Source organism: Sardina pilchardus, chromosome 19 (assembly GCF_963854185.1).
Source record: "Sardina pilchardus chromosome 19, fSarPil1.1, whole genome shotgun sequence".
NCBI lineage: Eukaryota > Metazoa > Chordata > Actinopteri > Clupeiformes > Clupeidae > Sardina > Sardina pilchardus.
The window spans coordinates 4,009,348-4,037,065 of NC_085012.1; the positions used below are offsets into that span (position 1 = coordinate 4,009,348).

Consider the following 27,718-nt stretch of genomic DNA (forward strand, 5'->3'; position numbering starts at 1 on the left):
GGAGAGAGGGTGAAAGAGAGAGAGAGGGTGAAAGAGAGAGGGGGTAAGGGAGCGGGAGGGAAAGAGAAGGGGTAGAGTGTGTCCGTGACTCTTGCATTATTTGTGTGGTGTGTAGCGAGGGTCGTCTCTGGGCACTGTGAGCTCCGCTGGTCTGCATGGCACCAGGTGTGGCTCACTTCCTCATGTCGTCTACAGGGCATCCGAGGGGAACACACCGAGCTGAACACCCAGAGCCTATATGGGCATGGCTAGGCTGAACACACCCAGAGCCTCTATGGGCATGGCTAGGCTGAACACACCCAGAGCCTATATGGGCATGGCTAGGCTGAACACACCCAGAGCCTATATGGGCATGGCTAGGCTGAACACACCCAGAGCCTATATGGGCATGGCTAGGCTGAACACACCCAGAGCCTCTATGGGCATGGCTAGGCTGAACACACCCAGAGCCTCTATGGGCATGGCTAGGCTGAACACACCCAGAGCCTATATGGGCATGGCTAGGTGCTACGCTATCATATCCACCTCTGTGTTCAATTTTAACGGTTACGGTGTTCTGCCACACTTTTACATGAGCAGACCGTGTAAAGTTGTATGTTACGCTGTTACACTGAAAACAGCTAAGCTAGCTAAGCCTCATCAAACCCCAACACGACTAAAAGACAGTCAGCAACATGTTTACATTAGCCATTAGTAAATATTAACACCATTACTTCTCCTAACCTAAACGTGCTACTGGACACGGATGTGATTGCTAATGATCCCTGACGTCACACTAGCCGTCCCCATTGGACTCCCTGTGACTCAGAGCCACAGGCACACATGCACACAGCCTCCACCAAATTGGCTTTGTTACTCCTAACGAACAGATGTAGCCTCATAGGATTCTTTTTTACAGTGAGGGGGGGAGAATAAGATGTTCCTCAGTAACACAAGTCATTATGCCTGCGGGGATGTTCGTAGACCTTTCAAAAGGTTAGAGGAGCAGGTCATTTCAGTGCAGCATAGGGAATAATGTCACTGCAGTGCCGTGTGGATCTGAACGACTCTAAAGGTTGAATATGATGTCCAGTGCCTCTATTGTTAGCTGCAGCTAGACCGCAAAGCCCTTCTGAAATGTCTCGCTGGGCCCAGTTCTGGTGGGGGCTCTTTGTCGAGTAGGTTTGGTTTGAACTTCCTGTTTGTGTTTGGGGGGGGGGGGGGGGGGGTAGAGGGCTCTTCCCCTGTGCTTGACTCATGAGAGTTCTGCTCTGCTGTGTAACTGATGACCTGCTTCTGTTGTTTCTTTTTTTCTCTCTCTCGTCTATCCCTTCATCTTCACCCCTTTGTCTCCCCTATGTGTGTGCTCGTGTGTGTGTGTGTGTGTGTGTGTGTGTGTGTGCGCGCTTGCTTGTGTGTGTGTGCTTGTGTGTGTGTGCGCTCGCGTGTGTGTGCGCTCGCGTGTGTGTGTGTGTGTGTGTGTGTGTGTGTGTATATGTGCACATCTTCTGATGCACACATATTGTGTGTGTGTGTGTGTGTGTGTGTGTGTGTGGTGTAGTGTCTGTGGCCCCACCTCCTCCCCCCATGCCCCAGCTGACTCCACAGATCCCCCTGACTGGCTTTGTGGCCAGAATGCAGGAGAACAGTAAGTGCCAGTAGCTAGACGCTCCTCACCCCCACCCTGTGTGTGTGTGTGTGTGTGTGTGTGTGTGTGTGTGTTGTGAATGTTGCATGCCGCATGCTGTTTGTGTTCTTGTTCGAGTGTCTGTGCCATAGAGGTGGCACACTTCATCTCTCCTCTAGCTCCCACTCCATTTGGTGTGTGTGTGTGTGTGTGTGTGTGTGTGATAGTTGTGTGATGGATGCCTATTGCCGTAGCACTCCCAGCTGACCCACTTAGCGAGTGAGTGGTTGTCGTAATCCAGAACAAGGAGAGACTCTGAGACTGCTGAACTTTCCTCACACACACACACACACACACACACACACACATACACACTGTTTGAATCATCTAGTGACAAAACCGCCTTTCATTTTGATAAAAAAAAAAGTGTGCGCTGTTTACGTAATGCTGAAAGGAGCTTACTCTGCCTCTATGAGCGAGATTTCCCACATTTTATTTACCGGCTGAAACCGAAAAGCTCTTATTGTTTTCTGTTCGGCAGATTAAATGTTTGAATACATGTGCAAGTGAACATAAAAGGGCCTTGGCAATACAGCATGGCGATATATCCATCAATCCATCCCGTCTATTCATTCACCATCTACAAATCTGGTCCTTTTTGTACACCAAAATCCTATCTATTATAAGAGGAGATAATCAAACTACCTCCAGAAAAGTAGACTCCAATACACACGCTACTGGGGAATCAGGTTTGTGAATGGCTGTAATGCTGAGCTGATGCTGTGTGAGCCAAACTGATGCAGCCGAGTGCAGCTTTGGATGGAAATCCACTGACTGCCAACCTCTGCTGGGTCTGTTGAAAGCCAGTTGCTTCATCGCATAGAGTTCCCACACAAACGGGCGTAACGAGCCTGGCAAGCACTCGGGATATCTGGAGAAACGGCTCCTACGGGAAGTCAAAAGGCGCGTTTATCTTTAATGGGTTGGTGGGGGTTATCTGAACCTGCTCCACAGAGCAAGATGCAGTAGATTAAGAGTGTGAGGCATCGCTGGCTCTACTGCCCTCTAGTGGTCAGCAGCAGAACACAATGGCCTGGGGATTAGGGAAGCATGTGGGCCGGTAAGACATCAAATCAAGAGAAGCCTAGTTAAACATTGAATTCAATAAAATATCCGAGGTGCAGATACAAGTTAATTTTTAAAATCACTCTCAGTCATGTGACTAAATGTGACTAAATAAATGTAAGTAGGTAATCTAGTCAATTATCCGGTGCTAAAGAAGAGAGAATGAAATGTAGGTCATTCACAAATCACTCACATTTCAAGTCCCTTGGGAAAAGCCCCAAATCAAGGCCCACTTGGGCCTAGGAAGCAACCTGAAGTCCTGCATGCCCACCAACTACCTCAGGCCATGAGAGTACATTCATTTCCCCACACTAACCCACTCAGAGCTCTCCATCAAATCACCAGTGAACGTATTAACTCACAGGGTTTCCTCCATACCTGAGTGTCACTAATCGATCTAGTTTTGTCCAACAAACTACCATATAACACAGTAACCCACATGGTGTCCACCACATCTGAACCCATAGAACACACTAACCCAAGTCGTTTCCTGCATGGTCCACTAAGTCGTTCCGCAAAGTAAGGGGCTGCATGCATTAGCCCCTCTCCCTCCGTGTCTGTGTATATGGGTGCCTCTCATTTGGGCTTTTATACACCCTCCTTTCCTTCCTCGATCCTCGTCCTAATCTAGATAAAGAATGATGGGGTGGCAACAATGGGATAGTCTATCCAGTGTCAGTTATAGATCAGTGGGAACGCCCCTCGAGGATCGAGGAGAAATGTTGAGAGGCACCCTGTGTGTGTGTGTGTGTGTGTGTGTGTGTGTGTGTGTGTTCCATGAATTCTCGCTCATCGTTATTTCTCTCGGTGGCTTGGCAGTTGCCGACACCCCCACGCCTCCCCCGCCCCCTCCCCCGGATGAGCTGCCCATGCTGGACGACTCGCCCCCCCCACCCCCGCCCCCCCCGGTGGACTACGAGGACGAGGAGGCGGCCGTGGTGCACTACCAAGACCCGTATGCCGACGGAGACCCCAACTGGGCCCCCAAGATCTATCTGGAGAAAGGTGAGATACACACACACACACACACACACACACACACACACACACACACACACACACACACACACACACACACACACACACACACACACACACACACACAAACGTACAAACACGTACACACAGAAAAGGTGAGATTCACCTTCATTCATCTCATGCTGCCATTTTGTCTGTATGAGTATTGAAGGATACTTCTGTCGGCCCTGATGCCAGTATGAGTGTGGTTTACTACTGCATTGTGACCACACACACAGACACACACACACACACACACACACACACACAGAAAAGGTGAGATTTACCTTCATTCATCTCATGCTGCCATTTTGTCAGTATGAGTAGTGAAGGATACTTCTGTCGGCCCTGATGCCAGTATGAGTGTGGTTTACTACTGCATTGTAACCACACACACACACACACACACACACACGCTCATGTCCCCTTCTCTTCCTCAGTGGTGGCCATCTACGATTACGCCCAGGACAAGGACGACGAGCTGTCGTTCATGGAGGGCGCCATCATCTACGTCATCAAGAAGAACGACGACGGCTGGTATGAGGGGGTGATCAACGGCACCACCGGCCTGTTCCCTGGCAACTACGTGGAGTCCATCATGCACTACGCCGACTGAAGGGACACACACACACACACATTCTCACACACTCTCTCTCTTCTGTCATATCTCTCTCGCTGACCAAACTAAAACTATCTTCCTATTCCATGCTGAGTACAGAAAAGTGCATTTGGATATGATTGAATGTTTTTTCCTTATGAATGACAAATAATAAATGAACAAATAAAAGTAAGAAAAATCTATAACTTTATTTTGGTGGTATGGGTTAATGGGGCAAGGGAAATACAAGTGTAAAGGATGTGGGTGAGGGTTATGCTTGAGGACAGTGGGGCCGGAGTTACAGACATAAGGACACAAGTACGTTGTGTGTTATACAGACAGTGACTCGCTCAGCCAAATGACTGTAACTCAGTGGATCAATCAAAATGACCCTAAGAATGCCACCCAAAGTCTTGGATGGGGGGGGGTTTCCATTGACTTCAGATCCCCAGTTTGAATATGTGCCATTTGGGGTGAATCATCTTTTTTTTCTTCTCCCCCCCCCCCCCCCCCCCCCCAATCATATTGAATTTTTCTCCCCACCCACTTTCTTTTCCAATTTCATCTCAAGTCACTGGACATCCTTATATGTTGAAAGTGTTGATGTATGTATGAAGCATGCACAGAGTTAAAATGTCCAAAAGGATTTGTATTATATAATAAACTCCACTTTTAGTTCCATTTTTTAAAGAAACAATATATTTACACTGCTCAGTTTAGTTTTATGTTATTCTAATGCTGTCATTTGGGCTCCCGAACAATTTTGGACTTTCTGATTGTCTGTATCTTCTTTAGACATTCTTAATTTGTATTTTAAACATTATTTTATATAATTTTTGGAATTTGACCATTCTGTGTTCCCTGAAACCCACAAGGTTTTGGACTGTACATGATAATGAGGCTTTTTGTTTTTCTTGTGATGTAAAATTCAGACGCTGGATTCCAGAGCATGAGAAACCCCTCTACCTTACCCACCTTATTACTGGGTTGAAAGCCACAGATGGACAAAATAATTTACTTCTACCACCTAAATATCTGTAGATAGCTTTAAAAGTCATATAGGCAAGAGTGTTAAGATGCTACCTGTCAGTACCAATCATGGCTACGCTGCGCTGTAATTAAAGCAACATGGGGCCCAGACATTTTCTTCTTTTTTTTTGCGTCGCCCTTCTTCTCATTTGTCAAATCAGCAGAGGAAAACACTGCCATATTGCATCTCAGTCGCTGTGTGGAGGCCAAGAGAACTCGGATACCTCTCCTCTCAGTGTATGACTTGCGAGTATCATGCTTTTGTTTGAAGAGGTATGTGTCTGTAATGGGCTGATCGGGTTGCGTGTGTGCAACCTCCTGCAGACATGACCACTCATAGTATCCTCTACCCCTCTGCAGAAGTCAGAGCAGGGTTTTGTTACCCGTCGTCAACTTTAAGAGCGGTCAGTATGGCCTCAGGGGTGCGTTCAGATTTGGTGAACAGTGGCGAACATTCTTGGCAAACATGTTTCCTACAACCAGTTAAATTTGAACAAAACTGTTTGCAAACGTTCGCCTATGTTTGCGAATTTGATCACACCTCAGATCAAAGTTGTTCTAAAACACAAGGACTAAAGACTGTAGTCATGGCTGCCGATCAGCAAATGTAGTTCTTCAATGATTGTTTCCACCATGCTGTTAAAGATTGTGTTGGAAATTCATGTGCATCTTCATTCAGGCAAATTTATTTTTATTTTAACCATTCAAAAATCATCGCCCTCCAGGCTTACATACTGTAGGTTCTACAGAGTTAACTGTGCTTGCCATAGTTTGCCATGTCAGGGGGATATGGCAGCTAATGCCTTGTTACTTTTAACAGGTTTATGCTTCGTTGATGGTTAACATTCATTGTGATCCAGCTGAATTTTGCAGGGCAGAAATATCAACGCTTGTGTCTCTGCTCATCAATTTGTATTTATAATATGTTAATTGAAGAAATTAAATGTACAGTCTTTTATAATAAATCCTTCTCCTATATAAAACATTGTCAATGTGTGATGACTAAGGACCACAGAAAGGACGAGATGACGCTTAACTTAAAAAATATTGTTTAATTTTTTGTGTACATAGGTCAAGGTTTAAGGCCTTGGTGGTTGTTGTTGAGCACTTACAGACGAAGCACATATGAAACAACATCCTCCATCAGACTTATTCTTCATGATGACAGTTTGGCCTTTTCTGTTCGCTTGTGGTGTTTGTTTGTTTGTTTGTTTGTGGTGTGGACGGATATTGGGGCGACAGACATGTCCACACGCACAAATAAGCTCAAGTGTACGCACACTTTATCAGAGTGATACCTCAACTTGTCACATTTGGAATTACAAACGAACTTTAAAACAGACTGGGCTACTCCCATCCCTTCCTAAATGGTTGTATACCAAGACAGTTATGAGTGACGATGGGAGCAGCGGTCTGCTGATACAGTACAGTAACAAGCATACAATTGTCAACAGTGTAAATAAATCTCATTCGTTTTGCTCTCTGTGAACCTTTTTTTGTCTTAAGTGTTTCAGGAAGGAACCCTCTGGTAATATAACCACTACACCTCCGTCTTCTCTCCTCTCAACTCTCTCTCCCGTTTGGCCTCTTGCGGTTCCCAGAGGTATAGCTGCCTGGAAGGGCGCCCAGTGTTGGGAGATGGTAGTCATGGTGGTGGGGCGCCGGCGGATCACTTGTCTCGGGTCAGAACCAGCTCGGTGAGCCGGATGAGGGCGTCGCGCTCGGGCGAAGGCTGCAGACGACTGATCTGCCTGATGGCCTCCTGGCAGTAGCGCTGGGCGAGGTAGTTGGTCTGCTCCACGCCATCACTCTAGGGGGCGATATAGAGAGAGAGAGAGGGAGAGAGAGAGAGAGAGAGAGAGATAGAGAGGGAGAGAGAGAGAGAGGGAGGAAAAGGAAGGGAGAGAGAGAGAGAGAGGGAAAGGAAGGGAGAGAGAGAGGAAAAGGGAGAGAGAGAGAGGGAAAGGAAGAGAGAGAGAGAGAGAGAGAGAGAGAGGGAAAGGAAGGGAGAGAGAGAGAGAGAGGAAAATGGAGACAGAGAGAGGGAAAGGGAGAGAGAGAGAGAGGAAAATGGAGACAGAGAGAGAGAGGGAAAGGGAGAGAGAGAGAGAGAGGGAAAGGAAGGGAGAGAGAGAGGAAAAGGGAGAGAGAGAGAGGGAAAGGAAGAGAGAGAGAGAGAGAGAGGGAAAGGAAGGGAGAGAGAGAGGAAAAGGGAGAGAGAGAGAGAGAGAGAGAGAGAGAGGGAAAGGAAGGGAGAGAGAGAGAGAGGGAAAGGAAGGGAGAGAGAGGGAGCGAGAGAGAGAGGGGAAGAAAATGAGACAATAAGTCATGTGAGGTGACACTAATGCAGAATGAAGGCTTAAAAGTAAGGAAAATGTCTGACAGAATTTCTTGAGGGTGTAACATAATAATTATCGATTTTCAAGACTTAAATGGCCCAGTTCACGTCTGAATCCTGGCCTTGTGAATGAGAACATTACGCCTATTGAATACTGTACAAGTGCATAGAGCAAATAAGGTCATAGACGAGACATAGGCAGCATACATCAGGGGCTTGCACTGTACTTTTCTGTGACCGCCAACAACATCAACATCTTTTATTTGACAAAAATAAGGCGATACAGAAAACGTTTAGTGCAAGCTAAGCTAAGCTAAGCTAAGCCAGCCCTTGGCTCTTACCTCCTTGACGTACTGCCAGGCCCGGTCCACATCCCCGCTGGTGCTGAACCGCCTCATGATCATGGCGTGGAGCTCAGGGAACTGCAGAGAGGACAGAGAGTACCCACACCGTCACATGCCTGCGACCTTACAGCTGCGCGCACTAACTCTTCAGCTCAGACGCTGCTGTTCCAAACACGTAGGCCGACTGGACACTCTGCCCTCACGGAGCACATGACTGGAAATAGGAACGTGGACGGCAGCCAGCCACGCTGAGGGCTTCCTCTGTGTGTAAAGGTCACTGGCCCATTTGACCTTTGCCAATTAAAATCAAGCTCTTGGTCACTTAATACTAAGGTTGTGTTCAGGAGACCTCCAGAGATTGTGAACTGCATGTTTATATTTTGTATTTACATTTTAGAAAACATCTTAAATAGTCATATATACCACAAAGCATGTTTCAAAGCAAATAGTTTCATTAGCGAAGTGGACGTATACGCGTTGTATTAAAGATGCAGGAAGTCGCATTTGTCCAAAACAACAAACATATTTCAACCAAGGACCAAACGAGACAGGTAGCTCACCCCTACCTTCAGTATTCCCTGAGAAACCCCACACAGGGTTTTGTTTTTATTTGGGGAACAGGCCGCCCCCGCTTAATTCCCAAAATCATCGCCCTCCAGGCTCACATAGGTTCTATAGAGTTAACTGTGCTTGCCATAGATCGCCATGTCAGGAGGATAAGGCAGCTAATGCTGTGCTACTTTTAACAGCTTTAAGCTTCGTTGATGGTTAACATTCATTGATTTGTGATCCAGCTGAATTTTGCAGGGCAGAAATATCAACAATCTCTGCTCATCAATTTGTATTCATAATATGTTAATTGAAGAAATTAAATGCAGTTTTCGGAGCCTGGGCTGCCTTTGAGACTGTTTTTTTTTTGTTTTGTTTCACAGTGTACTAGCAGAATGGGCAGCTAGCGGTCATGAGGAGATGATTGCTGAAGGTGACCAAACTTTATGGGCTTGAAATCATATACTGCACCTTTAAAGGCATCAACTTTATGGGCTTGAAATCATATACTGCACCTTTAAAGGCATCAACTCTATGGGCTTGAAATCATATACTGCACCTTTAAAGGCATCAACTTTGAAAACATAAGACTTTTCCAGTCATCCTCTCCTCTGTACAATTTTACTCAAATAAACCAGACGGATTCCAGTGGCTGCTCACCTGCTGACAGGCGAATAAGACGGGGCCGGTGGCCAGGCCAAGCTTGAGGTCAGCTGCAGAGGGCTTGCCCAGGTGGTTGGCACAAGATGTGAAGTCCAGCACATCATCTACCAGCTGAAAGAGGCAAAGGTGGCAAGGCATTCAGACCCTGATGGCAACCAGTCATGATCAGTTTCTAGAGGGAGTTTGAGGTATGTGGACATTCGTGGAAGCATGTGGAATTGTGAGTGAGCATGAGACAGATCAAGCTACAACAGCTGTACACATCTCTTGTGTATCTCTTGTGTTATGTGAGCCTGTCTCCTGAATTAAACATAAGCCATTAAAATGGATGTTGGCATGTTGTGATGCAGGTGATGAAGTGTATAGCACAATCAAATCTGTTGTAAATTATTCAGGAACCAGATGAACTTATGACAGAGACAAAAACAGAAACAGTGCCATACCTGAAATGCTATGCCGACATTCCTGCCGTACTGGAACGCTATTTCGTGCACTTCAGGATCGGAGTTCACTAAAATTGAAACCTGGAGAAGTGGGAAAAAGAAAAGGCAGGCAAACGCGCTCAGTGGCTCTCTTTCACAGGACAGAGTCACCGCCAACCTCAGAAATGAGTCAGAACGTACATACTGCTTTACAACTGTTGGCGATGAGGCTCGCCGTCTTCTTGAAGGTTTTCTCGAGGTAGTGCTTAAATCTCTCATTCTCGTTCTCCTTAGAACCCAGCTGCATGAACTCACCTGGAATAGCAGATCAGAAAAAGGATTTGGTTCAGTATGTCCAGTATGACGCAGCAACTTCTCTCAGATACTACTATGACTATGAATCACATTTTATCTGCAAAGGAGACACCACCCTTTTTGATTAGGGTTGTAAAAGTGAGTAGCCAGACATCAGCCAATCATCTTAGTATGTCTACGTTTAACTTCCCTGGAACCACTTGGACTATTACATCTCTCAACTGACTGATGACACAACGGACGGATTTCAAGTTCAGAATCAGTAGCCCTGCCATTTTTACTTCCGCCAAGGAGGTTATGTTTCCATCGGGGTTTGTCTGTTTGTTAGCAAGATTAACTCAATTTTCAGGAAATGTTATGGCTGTCTGCTTAAATTCTGATCTTTCTTCAGTGTTTTGTATGGCTCACCAACTGAGCTGGTGGTCTCCTTCCTGCTTACCTCTGACAAGATCCTCAATGACCTGGGCCAGCACCGACACCACGGTGTTGTTGCCGATCCGCGCCAGTGCCATAGAGGCCACCGAGAGGATGAAATCTCCGGCCAGGATCGCCTGCGGAGAACATAATGTCCAGAGTAAGAGACCGCAACGGTCACCTGCACAAGGTTTTTTTTTTTTTTTTTGTGATTATTTCTACTTTCCATCAATAAAAAACACATCATACAGAGCATACGGATGAGAATATAAAATAAAATAAAGTAATATAAAAGCACACATACAGAACACAGTACTGGGTGGAAACAAATTCTTCTTGAATTTCCCCTTGGGGATCAATAAAGTATCTATCTATCTATCTATCTATCTATCTATCTATCTATCTATCTATCACAACATCCTTAACTAACACTGGCAGTAAACTGATATTGACTATAGAATATTCAAAGAAGCTTTTTAAGGGCAGAGGCTACAGTATATACATCCAAGTGTTAACAGTGGTTGGCTTTGCCTTATTAATCTTGGCAGTCGTGCACTCATGACAAACTAGTCAGCTGCACAGGTTACCGATGCTGATGCAATATGAAGAGTCTAACGTGTCTGACCAGAGGGCTTAGGCACCAATCCTTCAGGGATTACCAGCACAGCCAGTTAAGAGTGAAGCTGTGGCCTCACACAATGCAACTGGTCAGTGTAGTTCAGCTGCTTATGTCAGGTGCGAACACCTACAAGGCCAAGGTTGGATTCCCACAGGAAGCACAGATGTCTGTACTAACTCTTTTCATAAGCACTGTGAAATGCACTGGCAGCTTGAGCACAATGGAGTTTGAATTACTGCACTAGTTCTGTTGTCATAAGCACTATGAGATGTTTTGGCAGCTTGAGACCAACAGTGCTTCTCTGAAGACTAAACCTGGCCCAGCGATCAGCAGTCAGCTGCGGCATTGAAAGTTACGACCCCTCGTAAGCCTCATAAGGTGACACGTTTGCTGGCAGGCTAAGCAACACTCACCTTCTTCTCCCCCCACATCTCATTGATGGTAGTTTTCCCCCTGCGCTTGTCAGAGCCATCAATGACGTCGTCGTGCACCAGGCTGGCAGTATGGATCATCTCTGAGATCATGGCTATGGAGCGCTGCTCTGGTAGAAGTTCCCTACGAACGAGAACAAAACAAGAAGACATCGCCTAGACCGTTACTGATAGAGCTAATAGATAGATAGATAGATAGATAGATACATTATTGATCCCCAAGGGGAAATTCAAGATGACGTACTACAATCTTTCAGTGCTCAAAGTAAGTTAAAGAAGTCTAGGCGTTGATATTAACATTCTATGTTTAGTCTGTAGAGGACTTCTATCACTTATTTTCTGGCCAGTTCGTCCAGCACCCAGTTTCAGATTTTGGATGTGCATGCTTGATTATAACAAATCTTTCTGTGCTCACCTTTACATTTCCATTATTTTACACTTTTATTATTACTTCTCAAGAGCAATATTACATCTGATTAACGACCACTTAAGACAATTCAAATCCAGTATAGACTATATGTTGACAGTTGTATTGGCAAATGCATGCCGTTTTAGCCAACACTAACCGAGTATGTTCCAGAGTCACCTCTGTACTGTACTAGTGACCTACCCGGCTCTGTTGCTGTGGATGTTGCAGGCTCTGGCCATTAGCACCACGATCATTGGTCGGAAGGCCTTGCCTTTGCCATCAAAATAATAATCACATAGTGACTTCAGCTCCGTCGTAGAGACAAAGAGCTCCTGCAGCATGATGAGAAAAGAGCAGGTCAGAGACAGCTTGACAGCAAGTGTTAAGCTTTGTACATTGTAGTGCAGGTTGGGTGCCATTATTAATTGATAAGTCATAAAAATGACCTTTTACATACAGTATGTACTGTATGCAGTCCGAACAGTCATAAATCAGTTAAAAACAAATAATTAATTGATGGGCTGCAACTGATTTCATATATATTCATGTTCAAAACATGTCATACCTTTTTAATATCCTCGTATATGTTTTTCAAGTCATTCTGAGCAAGCGTGAAGGGCTCTTTTAATTTGGCGTCACTGTGTATCCTCCTGCAACAGCATGCTCTTGGTGTGTAGTACAGCAATGGAGATTTGTGCCTGCAAAGAGAGTAGTTAGTACACTGGTGTGTCTAAAGGTCATTGATTTCAAGTGCATAGTCTGAATTGAAAATACTGTATGCAGAAATCTTTTACCTGTCATACCTTGATAGAATGTTTGATGTAACTGAATTTAAAAACACAGGCCTGCCTGGAGTCTGTTCCTGCAAAAACACCACACCCCTCCCATCATTAGTACATTAATTGAATCACTGAATGTCAAAGTGGCATTACTAGCAGTTCCATGATCAGATAACGTATGTTTCCTCAGGGAGGAACTGTTTAGGTTATCGTTATCACAACTGAAAAGCAAACAAGTTGTCAATTAAATGCAGTATTAGGTTACACTGTGCGAAGGACATATGGTAACGTTCGTCTCTGTCTACCTGTGGAGTGGTGTTTAACATTAGACGTTTATAGCGTGCTATGTAGAAGTCAAGGCCGGCTAGAGAGCCAACCTTACCAGTAAGATGACTGCATATCTAAAGTTACTCCACATCAATGACAAGACTACTTGACCTCTAACTGCCGTTAGTTAAAAGTGCATTAGCTAAGCTAGGCAACTGTTCAGTGAATTTAGTTATCTTGACTATTCAGCTAGTAACTTAGGGGCCGTATACGCTCGTCACAGGGGAAAAAAGTACCATTCTCGACAAATTCGTCAAGTGGCAACATTCAAAGGATGCTAAATAACTGAAAGGCTTCAGAGAAAACCAGGATATCTTCAAATACAGTGAGAACTAACGTGAGCTAATTCATTCAAACTGTACAACCAATGCTGGAAGCAGATTGGATACCATCAGCATGACCTTCTTGGGGTTGACATGCTAGCAATCTCTGACAGTAGCTAGCAATTATTACCTGATCAGCTACGCCCCCTAAAGTGTCCGTCCTCCTTATCGATGAGGCAGCAATCGACATGGGTCTTCCATTGGTTCCGCTAAATAATTCAAGTAAACTAATGCCGGTAGACCCCGCATTCCTCCTCCAACACTGCCTCCATGGTATCGCCATGTTCCTACCGCACTGACATGCATTCCCAGACAGGTTATTACAAAACGTTCCGCAGGAACCGGAACAGCTCAAGTGACGATTACACTGATGTCACGAATGAAGCAGGAAGTAATTGCAGGACCTACTAAAGCCTACTGAAGTCTTACTAAAGCCTTTTTAATGTATGATTTAACAGAATCGCTGAACTGTCCTCCTTTACTATCTATTATTGCCTCAAGTTCAAGGTAAAGATGTGGATAGATGCCCAGGAGAAAAGCGTGTTATTAAACTTTTACAAAACCATCTGCAGGCTAAGCAACAGTTGAAAAGTAGATGACTCGCTTTGCTCGCAAGGAAAATGGACATTACAGTAGCCGTATTTCTTGTGACCCTTGCCAACTGTCTTCTATTATGCTTGAACTGTTCAGACGTCTGTGGAAATGATAGATGGCAACTTTACTCACGCAATGCCAGCAGTTCTTGTTTTAGTGAGAGGAGAGACAACATTCCTTCACTGTCATGCAAAAAGCTGATGGGTAATATGCTTCGCGCACCTGCAGCAACAATATGTCCAAAGATACAGTTGTGTGGATAGATTGTGATTTGTGTTTCTTCCTTGTTCTTCCTTTTCATTTACAGGGGCATTCCCAATTGATGAAATCGATGCCAACTACATACGCACTGTTAAAAGATGTGTTTTTTCACAGTCATATCCCACTCCCCTGAAAGGCCCTCTAAAGTTAGCAGCTGTCTCAAAGGTAATTAACCAGTGGATAAAAAAGAGTAGAAGAGAGTAGCCTGACAAGTTGTCTCACAAACTGTGTCTCCAGTATGACCACTCTTGTTTGCCCTCAGGAGGTGCTTGAAAGTGTCTTGGATGTTGATGTGTCTGTATCACTCTCGGAGGACTTTCTGTTGTACTTCAGTGGGGGTAAACTCTTACCTGGCTCAGTTCCCCTTGCCCATAGATATGGAGGCCACCAGGTACAGTAGGCTATTGATCTCCGTGGACTATAAAGACATTAATGAATCCATATGCCACAAGTTTTGATAATGACTTTATCTGCTCTTGAAGTTTGGCTACTGGGCAGGTCAGCTTGGGGATGGACGAGCTCATTTGCTGGGTCAATACACCAACAGGTCAGTTGGTAACGTCACTGCATCACCACTTAAAGCACCCTTGCTGTTGGGCTGAATGTTTAAGCATCAAATGAAAGCACTGCAGTAGCCTGTCACAAATTGGATCAATAACTGTTTCAGGAAGGGTGAGACATGGGAACTTCAGCTGAAAGGGTCTGGAAAGACTCCCTATTCACGGTAATTAAGTGTGTGTTGGCATAGTATACATAACAACAGAACAAAACCATCATGTCATTCTGTATTATGAACTTTCAGTGCTGCTAATCTCAGCTTTTACTGCCCTCTATTATTGAAATATGTTTTTTCCGATTGTACATGCTTCTCATTTTCAGTTGATCGCTCTGATCTGTGCCGTAGGTCTGGAGATGGGCGAGCAGTTGTACGCTCCTCAGTTAGAGAGTTCCTGTGCAGTGAGGCCATGCATCACCTGGGGGTACCCACCTCCAGAGCTGCCAGGTAAGCTGTTTATCCCCAGACAGGCAGCGTAGGATATTACAGTTGGGTCATTCCACCTCAATTCAACGGATTTTAGAGAAAATTTCTGCTTGACCATCTCAGATTTGCTTCAAACTTTTACCATCTAAAGAGTAACCATTTAAACTAACTTAGCCAAAATATTAGATCGGTATACCTCATACATCCAGAGAAAAACATTTTTGAACATGGTACCCCCCTTCTGATTTTTGGCACATTGGCGCCCTCATCTAAATCTGCAGCAAAGTTCAGATGTCATTATCTCAAAAAGTGTTCAAGCTTAAGACTTCAAATTTTCTGTGAATAGTGATTGCTACCTATAGATTCCACATATTCATTCCTAAGTCGTATGTGTTGACACTGACTGTGTTTCAATCTTGTGAAATCAGAAGAATCATTGCAGATTTCTTTCACACCCCCACATTCGGTGCCCCATTACACAATTTGTAAACAAAATGTTTGGCAAATGGTTATGTCTCTCTACAGAAGTGTTTAAGCTGTCTTTGAAAAAGTAATGAAGAGCTGTCTATATTGCTTTTTTGTTGGAAGTATTGTAACACAAAACTGAAAAACAATCAATTTGGATAATATTGTATCTCCCCATTACAGAGGTATGACAAGCTATACCAATGAAGTGAACACATCTCCAGAAAGAGTATGGAATGGGCTTTCAGACTGTGAAATTTCAAGATGGTATTATGGCTATGGTTATTGAAATGTTATTTTTGAAATATTGGTCTACTATAACAACACATTGCTGATATCCATGAACAGTGACATCTAGTGGCATTAAATAGTGACAGCAGCAATTTATTTCGGAAATACAGGAAATATTTTATTAGTTCATCACTCAGCAAGTAAATGAAAATATAAATGTTTAACAGTATGAGACATAAACATCTGATACTTAGGAATAAGACAAGGATTATGAAATCATTAAATAATAGCACAAAAAAGCAACGCTAATTGTTGTAATAGACCAATATTTAAAAAAAAATTTTTTAATAACTGCAGCCATAATACCATCTTGAAATTTCACAGTCTGAAAGCCCATTCCATACTCTTTCTGGAGATGTGTTCAATTCATTGGTATAGCGTGTCATACCTCTGTAATGGGGAGATACAATATCATCCAAATTGATTATTTTTCAGTTTTGTGTTACAATACTTCCAACAAAAAAGCAATATAGACACCTCTTAATTACTTTTTCAAAGACAGCTTAAACACTTCTGTAGAGAGATATAACCATTTGTCAAACATTTTGTTTACAAATTGTGTAATGGAGCACCCAATGTGGGGGTTGAAAAAAAATCTGCCATTTTTCTTCTGATTTCACAAGATTGAAACACAGTCAGTATCAATACATACGGCCTACAAATGACTATGTGGAATCTATAGGTAGCAATCATTATTCACAGAAAATTTGAAGTCTTTAGCTTGAACACTTTTTGAGATAATGACATCTGAACGTTGCTGCAGATTTAGATGAGGGCGCCAATGTGCCAAAAATCAGAAGGGGGGTACCATGTTCAAAAACGTTTTTCTCTGGATGTATTAGGTATACCAATCTAATATTTTGGCTAAGTCAGTTTAAATGGTTACTCTTCAGGTGGTAAAATTTTGAAGGAAATCTGAGATGGTCAAGCAGAAGGCATTTGTTGAATTGAGGTGGAATGACCCAGTTGTATCTGTAGGATACTACAGATAAGACAGACGTCAGCGCTTGTTTTATATTTCCCAAGGCCTTAATCAAAGTTTTTGCAAGGACAACAGCAGTGCTTATTACAATACTGTAAAGTGAAGCTCAGGAGATATGTATACTTTGAGGGTATTGGATTCAGAACTTTTTATACTTGATTTTTATATTCATAAGTGGTTTATGTCCTGATATTTCTGTTATTTGTTCTTCTTATTGTTATTAAGGTAGGGAAACATCACTGTACTATCTGCTTACCTCTCTGTCTTTCAAATCTGCCAATGCTTCTGTACTGTTCTTGTGATCTTTGCTTACTCTCACGGTTTCTCCTCAGTTTACTTTAATCCAGCTGGCCTCTGCTGAAGCCATTTCAGACTCATGGGTTTAGCTCATAATTCAGGCGAAAGCCAAAACAGTCATGGAGTCTGTGAACAGCACGAGGCCAGGAAGAGAAGGTGGCGGGTGGACGGCTAATATCAACAGTGTGGAGTAGCTGCTATTAGACATGTGAAAGCGCTGAGGTCTAGCTCTAGCAGAAAGAGGGTTGTTTACGTTGCCGTAGACATCCAACTGAAGAGAAGAGGGGCCATGATCATTATGCATTTACTGAGTCACATTATGAAATGAGTTTTGGGAAGTTAGGTTTAGTTTGAAGAGATGAAAAGTAAATCTGTCTGTCAAATCTTCAAAATTCCTTTTTTTGTTTTTGGGAAGAAATCATGTTGATGTCTGTCTTTTGTATTTTAAGATTGTGTTTAATTGATTCACAGCCTCATAGTGAGTGATGAACCAGTCTGGAGGGACCCGTTTTATAATGGCAGTGTACAAAAGGAGAGAGGTGAGGTCAAAGTTCATATTAAACTGTAATGTTATGGTATGATATTATTGTATTCCATAATAGTGTGGTAATAGTGTAGTGCACGTGTAATATGCTGAAATAAAACTGTATTTTTAAAAACTTCTGTGTTCTGTTTTTGCAGGAGCAGTGGTTCTGCGTTTAGCCAGGTCTTGGTTCCGTATAGGGTCTCTTGAGATCCTGACTCGCTCTGGAGAACTGGATCTCCTTAGGTTCGATTGACCATACTATCATCTGTGCAAATGCAATCAATCCTCAGTTAAGCAACATATAAATGTTGTTGTTTACAACTTTTGCTTTTTACCACAGAACAGTATTGGACTTTGTCATTGAGGAACATTTTACAACTATTAAAACAGATGACCCAGACAAATATGTGGTAAGTGCTTATATATCACACAATTGTGCAATACAATACTTTTTCATATATTTTGACTAGGCACATATTAACTTGAAATGGCAGCTGTGATATGAAACTTAGTTTTCTGTGTTCTATGTCCACACAGGCTTTGTTCTCTGCAGTTGTAAATGAAACTGCTCATGTGATAGCTCAGTGGATGTCTGTTGGATTTGCACATGGTAAGTGCATTTATACTTATACATGTTTTACACATCATAAGGCCTGTCAGTCATGTCATGTTTTCTTTTTTAAAGGTGTGGGAAACACAGACAATTTCAGTCTTCTGTCCATCACCATAGATTATGGACCATTTGGATTCATGGAGGCCTATAATCCAAGTAAATTCCGCTGTGGATCTGTAAAATCTATGTAATCAACCCACTTCTGTTTAGTTATATCCATTATTATTTCCAAATTTCAGTGACCCTCTTTTCTATGGTTTGCCTTCAGATTTTGTACCCAATACCTCAGATGACGAGGGGCGATACAGTATTGGAGCCCAGGCAAATGTGGGCCTTTTCAATCTGGAGAAGCTTCTGGAAGCTCTGTATCCTGTACTCAATCCCAGCCAGCAGTCATGGTGAGCGGTCCTGCTGATTACTTATGGAGTACTGGATGCAGCGTTTTTGTTGTGACTCGAATTATCCTTCAGCATAAATAACACAAATTACATGAGAGACCATTAATCGCACTAAATACATGAGAGACCATGTTTGAATCGGCTGACAATGTATGAACTGATTTTTACGATCATGACTGACTATGTCTGTTTCGATGTATGTTTGCAGGGCTAAACATATTTTAAAAGACTTCCCGCAGATATATCAGAAACGGTACTTTATTTGAAATTCAGAAGAATTGCCATTTGAAATGTTTGACATTACAGAGTTTTGTGCTTGGCCCCTGTCTGTCTGACCTTGTATATTTCTTCTCTAGATTTCAACAGTTGTTCAAGGCAAAGCTTGGTCTAGACGGAGAGGAAGAGAGTGATGATGGATATCTGATAGCATTTCTTCTAAAGGCAAGTCCACACACCAAACCATGAAAGCAGAGCCCTGTCTTACATGAATCACAACAATGTCAACCATTTGTTAGTGTAGGGTATGATACCTTGTGTAGCAAAAATGAATTTCACTCTTATAAAGCCTGTGATTTTGTGTTATAAGGGGGATGGTTGTAAGTGTAGCAATCTGCTGTAAAGTTCAGCAGCGTTCCAGTTATGGTGGTTTGTGTTGGGTGTGTTGTGTTAGTGCTGATCAGGGCCAATCTACTGCAGAGTTTCAGTTGTGCTGGCTTGTGTTGGGTGTGTTAGCGCTGATCAGGGCTTGTCTGCAGATGATGGAGGACACTAGTGCAGACTTCAGCATGACCTTCAGACATCTGAGTGAAGTCTCAGCCCAGCAGCTGCAGAGCAGGAGCATCCCAAAGGTAATCACCCCATAGACGATAACACTAAAGTGCCCTCTCATAAGCACTGCACTGCACTGCACTAATGCTCTCATAAGCACTGCATGCTAATGACCATGTTTAATCTGGTCATTTGCATGTTAGACAGATTTACCGATAGTTCTGTAGCTTCTGTAGGCTGCAGTTTTGCAACTTGTGTGCATCCTTTGAGTACCACATACAGTAGACATGAGCTTTACTGAAAGCCCTGAGATAAAAGTATGGGTATTCTGTATGTCCGTAAAGGGGCTGAAGAGGATATGGATGTGCAGAACGCTGCTGCCATTGGGTTGAGATTTGTTGTGCTTTGTCTTGTCATAGGCAATGTGGGCTTTGCAAGACCTCTCTCAGCATGAGTACTTCTCTGAGTGGGTGAACATGTATCTGCCAAGGCTCCAACGGTAACATTGCAGTTCTTTTGCAAACCCTTTTTGTGCATATTTATTTTAGGATTTCATATAGAATATAATTTAATATAAATATTATATCACCATTAGAGTTGAAGGGTTCAGATGCAAAAGCCTCTAAATCCATCTGACCACTTTTCTTTTAAATGAGCATTTTGTATCAGGCTCCTATAGGGTTTCACCTACAAATCAATATTTCAGACCAGGAAGAGAATGATATTTAGTGAGTTTTGAAACTAAATTATTGATTTATTGATATTGATAGACTTGATTCACAGGCCTGAATCAGACTATCATTCTTCGGACTGTTCTTTGAAAGATTCTTTTGTAGTCCATCAGCACGTGATATAATCTGGGTGCAAAGCAGCCCCTTTTGCATTGTATGTGTATTGGCTATGATAAAGCACAGCACCACTGAATCAAGATGAGGAGCTGTATAGTTTAGGGGTCAGGTAGAGGCCATGGGGGGAGTGTGTGCCACGTTCTTGCGAAATCACTTGGAGGCTTTATTGAACCCCACTGCTCCCTGTGCACAACATGATAACATCAGTCAAAATTCCTATTCCAGTCATTTCATCGCTTTTCCGTAAGTGTTTTGTGTGTGTGTGTGTGTGTGTGTGTGTGTGTGTGTGTGTGTGTGTGTGTGTGTGTGTGTGTGTGTGTGTGTGTGTGTGTGTGTGTGTGTGTGTGTGTGTGTGTGTGTGTGTGTGTGTGTGTGTGTGCCTACGCGGGTCATTTGAGCCAAGCTCCCTTTGGAAGCTCGTGGGCCTCAGCGGGTTGATTACTTCCCCAGCTGAGGTCAGGCTGCACACTGACCCTAACTGCGCTCTCTCTCTCCCGCCGTTCTCCGCCAGGGCACACCGTTCAGACGAGGTTCGCCAGCACCGGATGAGAGGTGAGTGTTCTGCGATACCGAAATTGTGTTTGCACAGCCGCCAGGGGCTGGAACAGGATGGGAAGAACCGTAACCTGCGCCAGAGAGCGAAGGAACATGCAGTACTGCTTACGTTTTTAATCATGAGGGAATCGGTCTCTGTGAATGTGTGTTAGATGATTAGATCTGTGTGAGATTAAGTAGCTACGGTTACCATGTTTGCCTCATCATGGCTTAAAACCATCATGGACAATGTAGATTGTTTTTAATACAGTGTAACATTGTGTTGGTTAGATCTTATCTATTTGTTGTTGTTCAGTGCTGTTGTTTGATGTTGGGTTGTATCTTGCAGGGGTCAATCCGAGGTATATCTTGAGGAATTGGATGGCAGAGTCTGCTATTCGAAAAGCAGAGAAGGATGATTTCTCTGAGGTAATATTTTATTTTTATGCTTGCTGTCAGATATCTCTGGCAGTGGGATTTTGACAGTGTATTGTTTTGCAATTGCAAGCCTACACCAGCCTCATGCATTAATGTAAACCTTGCATTTCGGAGAAGCACAATTCAAAGCATATACATGAAAATGTTGGAAATAAGAAAAATGGACTGGGAGTCTTGATTTATGACTAAACATACCCTGGCAAAGCTGGATAGGTTAGCTTTTCCTGTGTTGGCTTTGATACGCTATTTCCTCTCATGGTAATTGATCTGATAAAACTCCAGTTGTGTTTGCTTTTTCCATTCCATTTGAAATAATAATTATTGAAATGAGAAATGTCTCTTTCCAAAACACCAGAGGTAGGGTACATTTGCATATTTCTTGAACATTACAAAGGACACAGCTTCTCTCACATCTCTCAGTGCTATCAGAATGATATTGGCCATCATCAGCAGTATCATTTGGTTCCAGCTTTTCAATGAATTCCACCATCAGGTGCCTTGAGTGTGACTTCACTCTCCTGTGTGTGTATATCTTCTGGACTCTTGTGTGTGTGTGTATATTCTGGACCCTCTTGTGTGTGTATATCTTCTGGAGGACTCTTGTGTGTGTGTATATTCTGGACCCTCCTGTGTGTGTATATCTTCTGGACTCTTGTGTGTGTGTATTCTGGACCCTCCTGTGTGTGTATCTTCTGGACTCTCGTGTGTGTGTGTATATCTTCTGGACCCTCGTGTGTGTGTGTGTGTGTGTATTGACGTCACCATACCCCATGCAGGTGAGGTCACTGCAGGAAGTGCTGTCCAGGCCGTACGTGGAGCAACCCCTGGCCGAGGAGCGAGGCTACGCCGGCCCACCTCCTCACTGGGCAAGGGCGCTCAAGGTCAGCTGCTCCTCCTGACGGACGCCACAAGGTCAAAGGTTAAAGAGCACCTCTTTACCCAGGATGAACTGTGACAGCCCTCTCAGGAATATCAGTCCGCGCTACTGAATCAAGCCAGTCTGTGGGGAAATGAAAGGTCAGATGGACAGATGCTGGTTCGCCGCACAGAATCACACTTCCTTTATCCTTAAAGTCCCTCTCAGGTCTTACGCACAAATAAGCATGTTATTGCTGGTTAAAGAGACCATGGTTCACCATTCATGACACCATACTGCTCATCCAAACGCCATATGACCAGAATGGCATAATGCCATATGGCATTTGGAGGAACAGTACGGTGTCATGAACAGTGACTCCATGAGGGGTGGTTGTGGTGTGGTGGTTAAGGAGCTGGGCTAGCATACAGTAGCCTAAAAAGTTGTGGGTTCAATTCTCAGCTTCCACTGTTGTGCCCTTGAGGAAGGCATTTAACTCCAGGAACAATATAATCCCTTGTAATGTAATTGGCATATGTAAATCACTGTGGATTAAAAGTGTCTAAATGCATAAATTATGAGTAATGACACATATTGTATGCATTATATTGAAACACAATGTTGGGTTTACTTTTTATTTGGGGAAAACGTCAGGGTCATATACAGTTTCCCTTTATTTTGGCATCAGAATAGAATACGTAAGTTTGTAAAAGTCATTTTTTAAAGGTTTTCAATCACCCAGAAAATAAATGACCTATTTCCCAGGAAAAATATTCTTATCCATCAAATAAGGTGCAAAATTATTACAAAAAATATAGTCAAGACATTCACACATTTAGAAATAATGATTTCAGTTTGAAATAAGAAATGTGTTTATGAAAATGTACTTTCATCAAATAATCTTCCAGTTATATATTAGTGAACTTCCACACGTTGCGGTATGACTGCTCGTCTGAATCCTCACGGAATATCTCTTAATCTCGAGCAATATCTCATAATCTGGAGCAATGCTTTGGGTCTCTGGCATGTTTTAGGATACAACTGGCTAGTCTAGTCAGGTGCCATCATGGCACAATGGTGGACTTATGGTGAAGATGGCATCATTTTCTTCCTGGTTGAGTTGATTTGTGATCCAAACACTTCAATCTAGATGTGTCTGTTAATAACATGTTGTAATTTAAATAATCTTCCTCCAGGTATATCTTTTCTTTTGCCTGTGTTAGTCTTTTCCTCTTGTATATGACATTTTTGTTGAAACACAATAAACACCTTTGGAATATGTCACAACAAAATAAAAGATTATCTTTTGTTAAATATACATCTCCCTAAACCTTTAAAATGGGCAATTTACAATCAGTAGTTTTCTATTTGTACAGTACAATTACAATCCCAGTAAAGCCTGCTAGTTGAGAAAACATTACATATGTCCACTCCCACAGTTGCTTACTATGTCTTATATTTGATACAATTGTGAATAAAAACATTTACACCACACGGTTAAACTGCAATTTTACAGGAGCTTTAGACGTTTGTTGGGTTTAGTTAAGCACTGGAGCAGACGGAGGACAAGTAGCTTCTCTATTATGGTTGAGTCATCTCCAAACCTGGAAAATATCTGCTCAGTAGCTGAAAGACATCATAGCAGTTGTCCAGTCCCAAGTTCACTAGTAGAATCAGGCACCTGGAACTGAAAGATTCTACATAGAACCTTATTTCAAAATAGAGGCACTCACTGGTTTATTCTTTTCCTGTAGGCCTATCCTAGTAGACGAGAAAACGCAACAGAACCTCAACAAAACTTGACAGAAAATCAACAGTAAGTGAGTGTGCTGTGAGTAAGAAGTCCTGTTCGAAGATAAAGATAACAGAGAATAATCTAATCTGGTGTTATTGTTGACCACGTTTCTTCTGCATAGCCAACATCAGTTCAGACATAAGATCAGGACCAGCGGGCGCGGAAGAGACAGGCGTAGTCCTCTTAGGAGGGGGCGGGCCGGCTTTCCTGACCGCGGGGCGGGGGGCCGCAGCGGCCGGTGGGGGAGGGGGGGGTGGCGGCGGGGGTGGTAGACCCCCATCAGAAGAGCCAGCGGGAAAGGACACTGGCGGAGGCGGCGGGGGCAAACAGGGGTCTGGGGGGGGCGGAGGTAGTGCCCCACCACCACACGGCGGAGGCGGAGGGAACCCAGTGGCTGGAGGGGGCGGCGGCAGGAAGTCTGGGGGCATCTCCCCGTCATCGTCATCCATCGGAGGCGGGGGGGGCAAGTCATCCATGGGGGGTGGAGGGAACCCTCTGCTCATGCTGGAGGGTGGCGGTGGTGGTGGTAGGGGCCCTTTGCCAGACATGGAGGCAGGCGGAGGAGGGGGCAGCACTGGGTCAGGCGGAGGTGGGGGCAGCATGCTTTTCGATGGTAGTGGAGGTGGCGGGAAAGCGGCCTAATGTTTTAAAACATAAAACATGAATGCACAGTTAATATCCGAGGCATTCAAACATACTAAATGTATCACTGATCTGTAGGGCCAAGTGAGTAAGTAAGTAAAATGTATTCACACAGCCCTTTTCACAGACAGGGTCACAACGTGCTTTACAATGTGCACAGACAATAAAGCATAATTGAAAAAACAGTCTAAGAATAATAATAATACTGTGAGATGAGATCATAACATTTCAGTCAAGTCCTCTGATTTCTGTCCTGCTGCAATGTGGTAAGATGTGAATGGCAGCACTAGAACGGGCGCTTGGTCTCACTGCGGTACCTGAGGGCAGGTGTGTGGTGTGCGGTACTGTACCTGAGGGGCGGGCTCTGGAGCAGGTGTTGGAGCGTGGCCATTGGCTGCTTTAGCTGTGACAGAGACAGAGACGGGTCAGAATTCGAGAATAAATGGAAAATTCCACAGAAAATTAAGTTTTTTTGTCACGTCCATAACGGCAATAAAATGTGATGGTATGGTATGGCATGATGTGAATGATTACATGACATTTGAGCATTTGCTATTTTTGGTGGAAGAATGCACAGAAGAAAAATGCACAAAAAAAGTCATGTTATCATTCACATCATACAAAAACCAAGGCATTGTATTGACGTAATGGACGTGACTGGGCATATCCATGGAAAATTGACTCTAATACAGTTTAAGCACATTTACTACCCAAGTAAAACATACTCAAGTACAAATATGGTCAATGTGGGTGCAGCGTGACATTGTGTGACAATAGTTAAATAGTCATTTAATAGTTTATTGAGTGGTTGGTATTACTATCCAATGCAAAGATGAGTTTATTGTATATTTGTATGTAATATATAGTATAGTATAATAAAATAGTATAGTATGTTTTATATATTGTTCTCCATATTACACGATAGACTGCATTGTATGTGAAATAATTCTAGGAAATCAAAATGTCTCTATAAAGTTGAAATGTCTTTTCAACCTTTGGGAGTTGGAGATGGGGTAGATACATTGGAGTTGATTTTGTCTGTCCATGATGTCGCCACAGATATTTTCTTGACTGCAGTTTTGTAGTTGTCATAAAGTGACATCCCATACTGTTGAAACAGACGATAGAGTGTGTTAACCTCAGCAGTGAACACAATCATTTATTCTGAGACTTGTTTAAAGATGATAGAGCTACAGTACAGGCTGTGACTATTAGTCAAATCAGCTGCTGTGACTATGAATAGGACCTACAGTACAGTACAGAGACTGATGTGCTTACTGTACCTTTGCAATGCGGATTCCTGTCACCCAGAGTGTCATAGTGGCCTCGTCATCACAGCACAGGTACTTAATGTACTGGGATTCCTTTTGGATCTGTGGGTGCTGTGGGAGAGAACAAAAGTGTATGTTTTAGAGAACAATAATAGAGTTAGCACTCTAACAATTAGCACTAGCTTGTGTGTTTAGTACAAACCTGCTGCTTCCAGTAAACTCTATACAATAATATTCTTATGCAACACTGCACTTTTAACACTCTTAACAACACAAGCTCTCTCTGCAAACTACTGTAGATCTCTCTTTGTATGAGCCAGTGCATTTATGTATGGGCATGCATTTTAAATATATACAACAAGACTGTGTACGGCCAGAAGGGAGTGAGGGATATTGGAATCAAAGCTTGTGTGTTTGCGTGGTTGGAATGGCAGTACACACATTGTGTGCACATGTGTTTACATAATGGCATTAGAGTGTGTAGATCAGCAACTGTGATTGTGTTGCTTTCAACTCAATATGTTTAACTATAACCATCAGATTATGTCATGGACACATAACTCATTACAGCGTATTAAAGCCAAGGGCTGCTCGTATTCCTGATAAACTGCCATAAGTCCATCGCATGTCTGTTCCCTCTACATCTAGACTGAGCTAATCAAGTCAAGCTGCTACTGATCAGAGAGAACGCAGGTGCCTGAAGAACAAAAGCGTGGCGTTGGAAGCCTGGAGAGGTCTGATGCGTCACTGGCTGATAGAACCATGGAATCGCCTGTCTCTGCCAGCGATGACTGAGCCAGTTTTCCTGGACTCCTTTCAAGGCTTTTCAAAACACGGAGCATGAGGTCATTGTTGATCTGTTATTCCCTCAAGACATTTGGAGGTAAGATTTATTTTTTTTGTCTTTGACTGCACTGCACACTATATCACAGCACACACAAGGATGCACTGTCCACAAGGCCAGAGACTTGCAGTACCCAAGTCCAACCACAAGGTGGCATAGTGAAATTAAACTCCACACAAAAAAGGGAGACTATTTTCTTTTTTTCGCCACACGGTTGTTGTTGTTGTTGCCTTTGCGGGACCAATTACCTCCTGCCTGAAAATTAACAAATTTCCCCAAACTACTGTAAAGCCCTCATTACAAACGTGAATGGAGCACAGCTGGCTCTGTCGTCTAGCGCCACAACTTCAAATGGTAGTCATTCGGCTCCTCTTTGAGGCTAGTCATTACAATAATTACAGAGTATTAAGGATAGCGGGTGTGGAACAGACACACACACACACACACACACACACACTCACACACCTTGAAGTAATCTGACTATGACTTGACCTCAGGAAGGTGAGCTCCACCTAGGATTTGAAAAATGGGAACTAGTTTTAGGATGAACTCTTTCCTCTTTCTTTTTCTCTCTCTCTCTCTCTCTCTCTCTCTCTCTCCCTCTCTCTGAGAGAGACAGAGAGTGTGTGTTTTAGGGATTCACCAGAGAGAGGATCAAGAGTGAGAGTGTGTGTTACAGAGAATACAGCATGGAGAATACAGATGGCTGTCCTCATTAGGATACGTTGCTGGTGTGTTGGGTCCAAACCTGCTGCTTTCCTCTTGCTGCACAGATGGCCAGTGGCTGGGACCACAGGGGAACCTCTCTAGAGAGACGTGCTAAGCTATTAGAGAGCGCGCTGGGTGAGATCATTGCTGACTTGACCACTGGTGATGAGTCACTTTCTCACTCTCAGCCTCCTTCTCTCCATCCCTCCATCCCTCCATCTCTCCATCCCTCCTCCCCTATTTTGGTCTTTCCAGCTTTCTTTTGTCCAAGCCTCGAGGGGGTCGTATCTCTCAGTG

At 43.4% G+C, this 27,718-nt stretch overlaps 4 protein-coding genes across 8 annotated transcripts in view; 2 read left to right on the forward strand and 2 right to left on the reverse strand.

The window, feature by feature from the left end:
* Window positions 1–6,358, forward strand: part of abi1a (abl-interactor 1a) — a 61,793-nt gene extending 55,435 nt beyond the window's left edge. Inside the window, exons 9-11 of one of the 3 annotated variants that reach the window (XM_062521645.1) lie at window positions 1,541–1,627; window positions 3,551–3,736; window positions 4,189–6,358. In XM_062521645.1, coding sequence (XP_062377629.1) covers window positions 1,541–1,627; window positions 3,551–3,736; window positions 4,189–4,364 — 449 coding nt within the window. In that variant the 3' untranslated portion in view covers window positions 4,365–6,358. The remainder of the gene's footprint in view (window positions 1–1,540; window positions 1,628–3,550; window positions 3,737–4,188) is intronic. The other 2 variants (XM_062521647.1, XM_062521646.1) reach the window with 2 other exon arrangements.
* Window positions 6,359–6,412: 54 nt separating this feature from the next.
* pdss1 (prenyl (decaprenyl) diphosphate synthase, subunit 1) lies at window positions 6,413–13,633 on the reverse strand. Of its 2 annotated transcripts, none has more exons than XM_062521649.1 (11): window positions 13,439–13,633; window positions 12,683–12,741; window positions 12,445–12,577; window positions 12,081–12,211; window positions 11,453–11,594; window positions 10,446–10,557; window positions 9,897–10,006; window positions 9,713–9,793; window positions 9,267–9,380; window positions 8,055–8,135; window positions 6,413–7,185 (listed from the first exon to the last, which is right to left on the reverse strand). In XM_062521649.1, the coding sequence occupies exons 1-11, from the start codon at window positions 13,589–13,591 to the stop codon at window positions 7,045–7,047; spliced, it is 1,257 nt and encodes a 418-aa protein (XP_062377633.1). In that variant the 5' UTR covers window positions 13,592–13,633; the 3' UTR covers window positions 6,413–7,044. The 2 variants fall into 2 exon arrangements, with proteins under 2 accessions (XP_062377633.1, XP_062377632.1); XM_062521648.1 differs by having other exon boundaries at window positions 12,674–12,741.
* A 274-nt stretch (window positions 13,634–13,907) lies between these two features.
* On the forward strand, window positions 13,908–22,660 carry LOC134066344 (protein adenylyltransferase SelO-like). Its single transcript, XM_062521652.1, has 19 exons — window positions 13,908–14,106; window positions 14,210–14,328; window positions 14,426–14,554; window positions 14,646–14,710; window positions 14,831–14,887; window positions 15,068–15,166; window positions 17,652–17,719; window positions 17,862–17,949; window positions 18,047–18,116; window positions 18,244–18,316; window positions 18,392–18,475; window positions 18,588–18,717; window positions 18,926–18,970; window positions 19,074–19,158; window positions 19,473–19,565; window positions 19,905–19,984; window positions 20,845–20,885; window positions 21,217–21,296; window positions 22,082–22,660. Exons 1-19 carry the CDS (start codon window positions 13,929–13,931, stop codon window positions 22,202–22,204), a joined length of 1,707 nt encoding a protein of 568 aa, XP_062377636.1. The 5' UTR covers window positions 13,908–13,928; the 3' UTR covers window positions 22,205–22,660.
* A 122-nt stretch (window positions 22,661–22,782) lies between these two features.
* Window positions 22,783–27,718, reverse strand: part of apbb1ip (amyloid beta (A4) precursor protein-binding, family B, member 1 interacting protein) — a 28,259-nt gene continuing 23,323 nt past the window's right edge. For both annotated transcript variants that reach the window (XM_062521650.1, XM_062521651.1), the window contains exons 11-14: window positions 25,882–25,980; window positions 25,592–25,706; window positions 24,949–25,001; window positions 22,783–24,594 (exon numbers count right to left, since the gene is read on the reverse strand). In XM_062521650.1, coding sequence (XP_062377634.1) covers window positions 24,049–24,594; window positions 24,949–25,001; window positions 25,592–25,706; window positions 25,882–25,980 — 813 coding nt within the window. In that variant the 3' untranslated portion in view covers window positions 22,783–24,048. The remainder of the gene's footprint in view (window positions 24,595–24,948; window positions 25,002–25,591; window positions 25,707–25,881; window positions 25,981–27,718) is intronic.

Bases quoted from the DNA above. Each gene is read 5' to 3' on its own strand.
- LOC134066344 (XM_062521652.1), top strand. From the start codon at position 13,929: ATGGACATTACAGTAGCCGTATTTCTTGTGACCCTTGCCAACTGTCTT. The intron at 14,329-14,425 runs GTAATTAACCAG...GTTTGCCCTCAG, and splicing joins AGTTAGCAGCTGTCTCAAAG to GAGGTGCTTGAAAGTGTCTT. The intron at 20,886-21,216 runs GTGAGTGTTCTG...TGTATCTTGCAG, and splicing joins TCGCCAGCACCGGATGAGAG to GGGTCAATCCGAGGTATATC.
- pdss1 (XM_062521648.1), bottom strand. From the start codon at position 13,591: ATGGCGATACCATGGAGGCAGTGTTGGAGGAGGAATGCGGGGTCTACC. The intron at 12,578-12,673 runs GTAAAAGATTTC...CTCTCTTTGCAG, and splicing joins ATTCTATCAAGGTATGACAG to GCACAAATCTCCATTGCTGT. The intron at 9,794-9,896 runs GTATGTACGTTC...CCACTTCTCCAG, and splicing joins TCGCCAACAGTTGTAAAGCA to GTTTCAATTTTAGTGAACTC.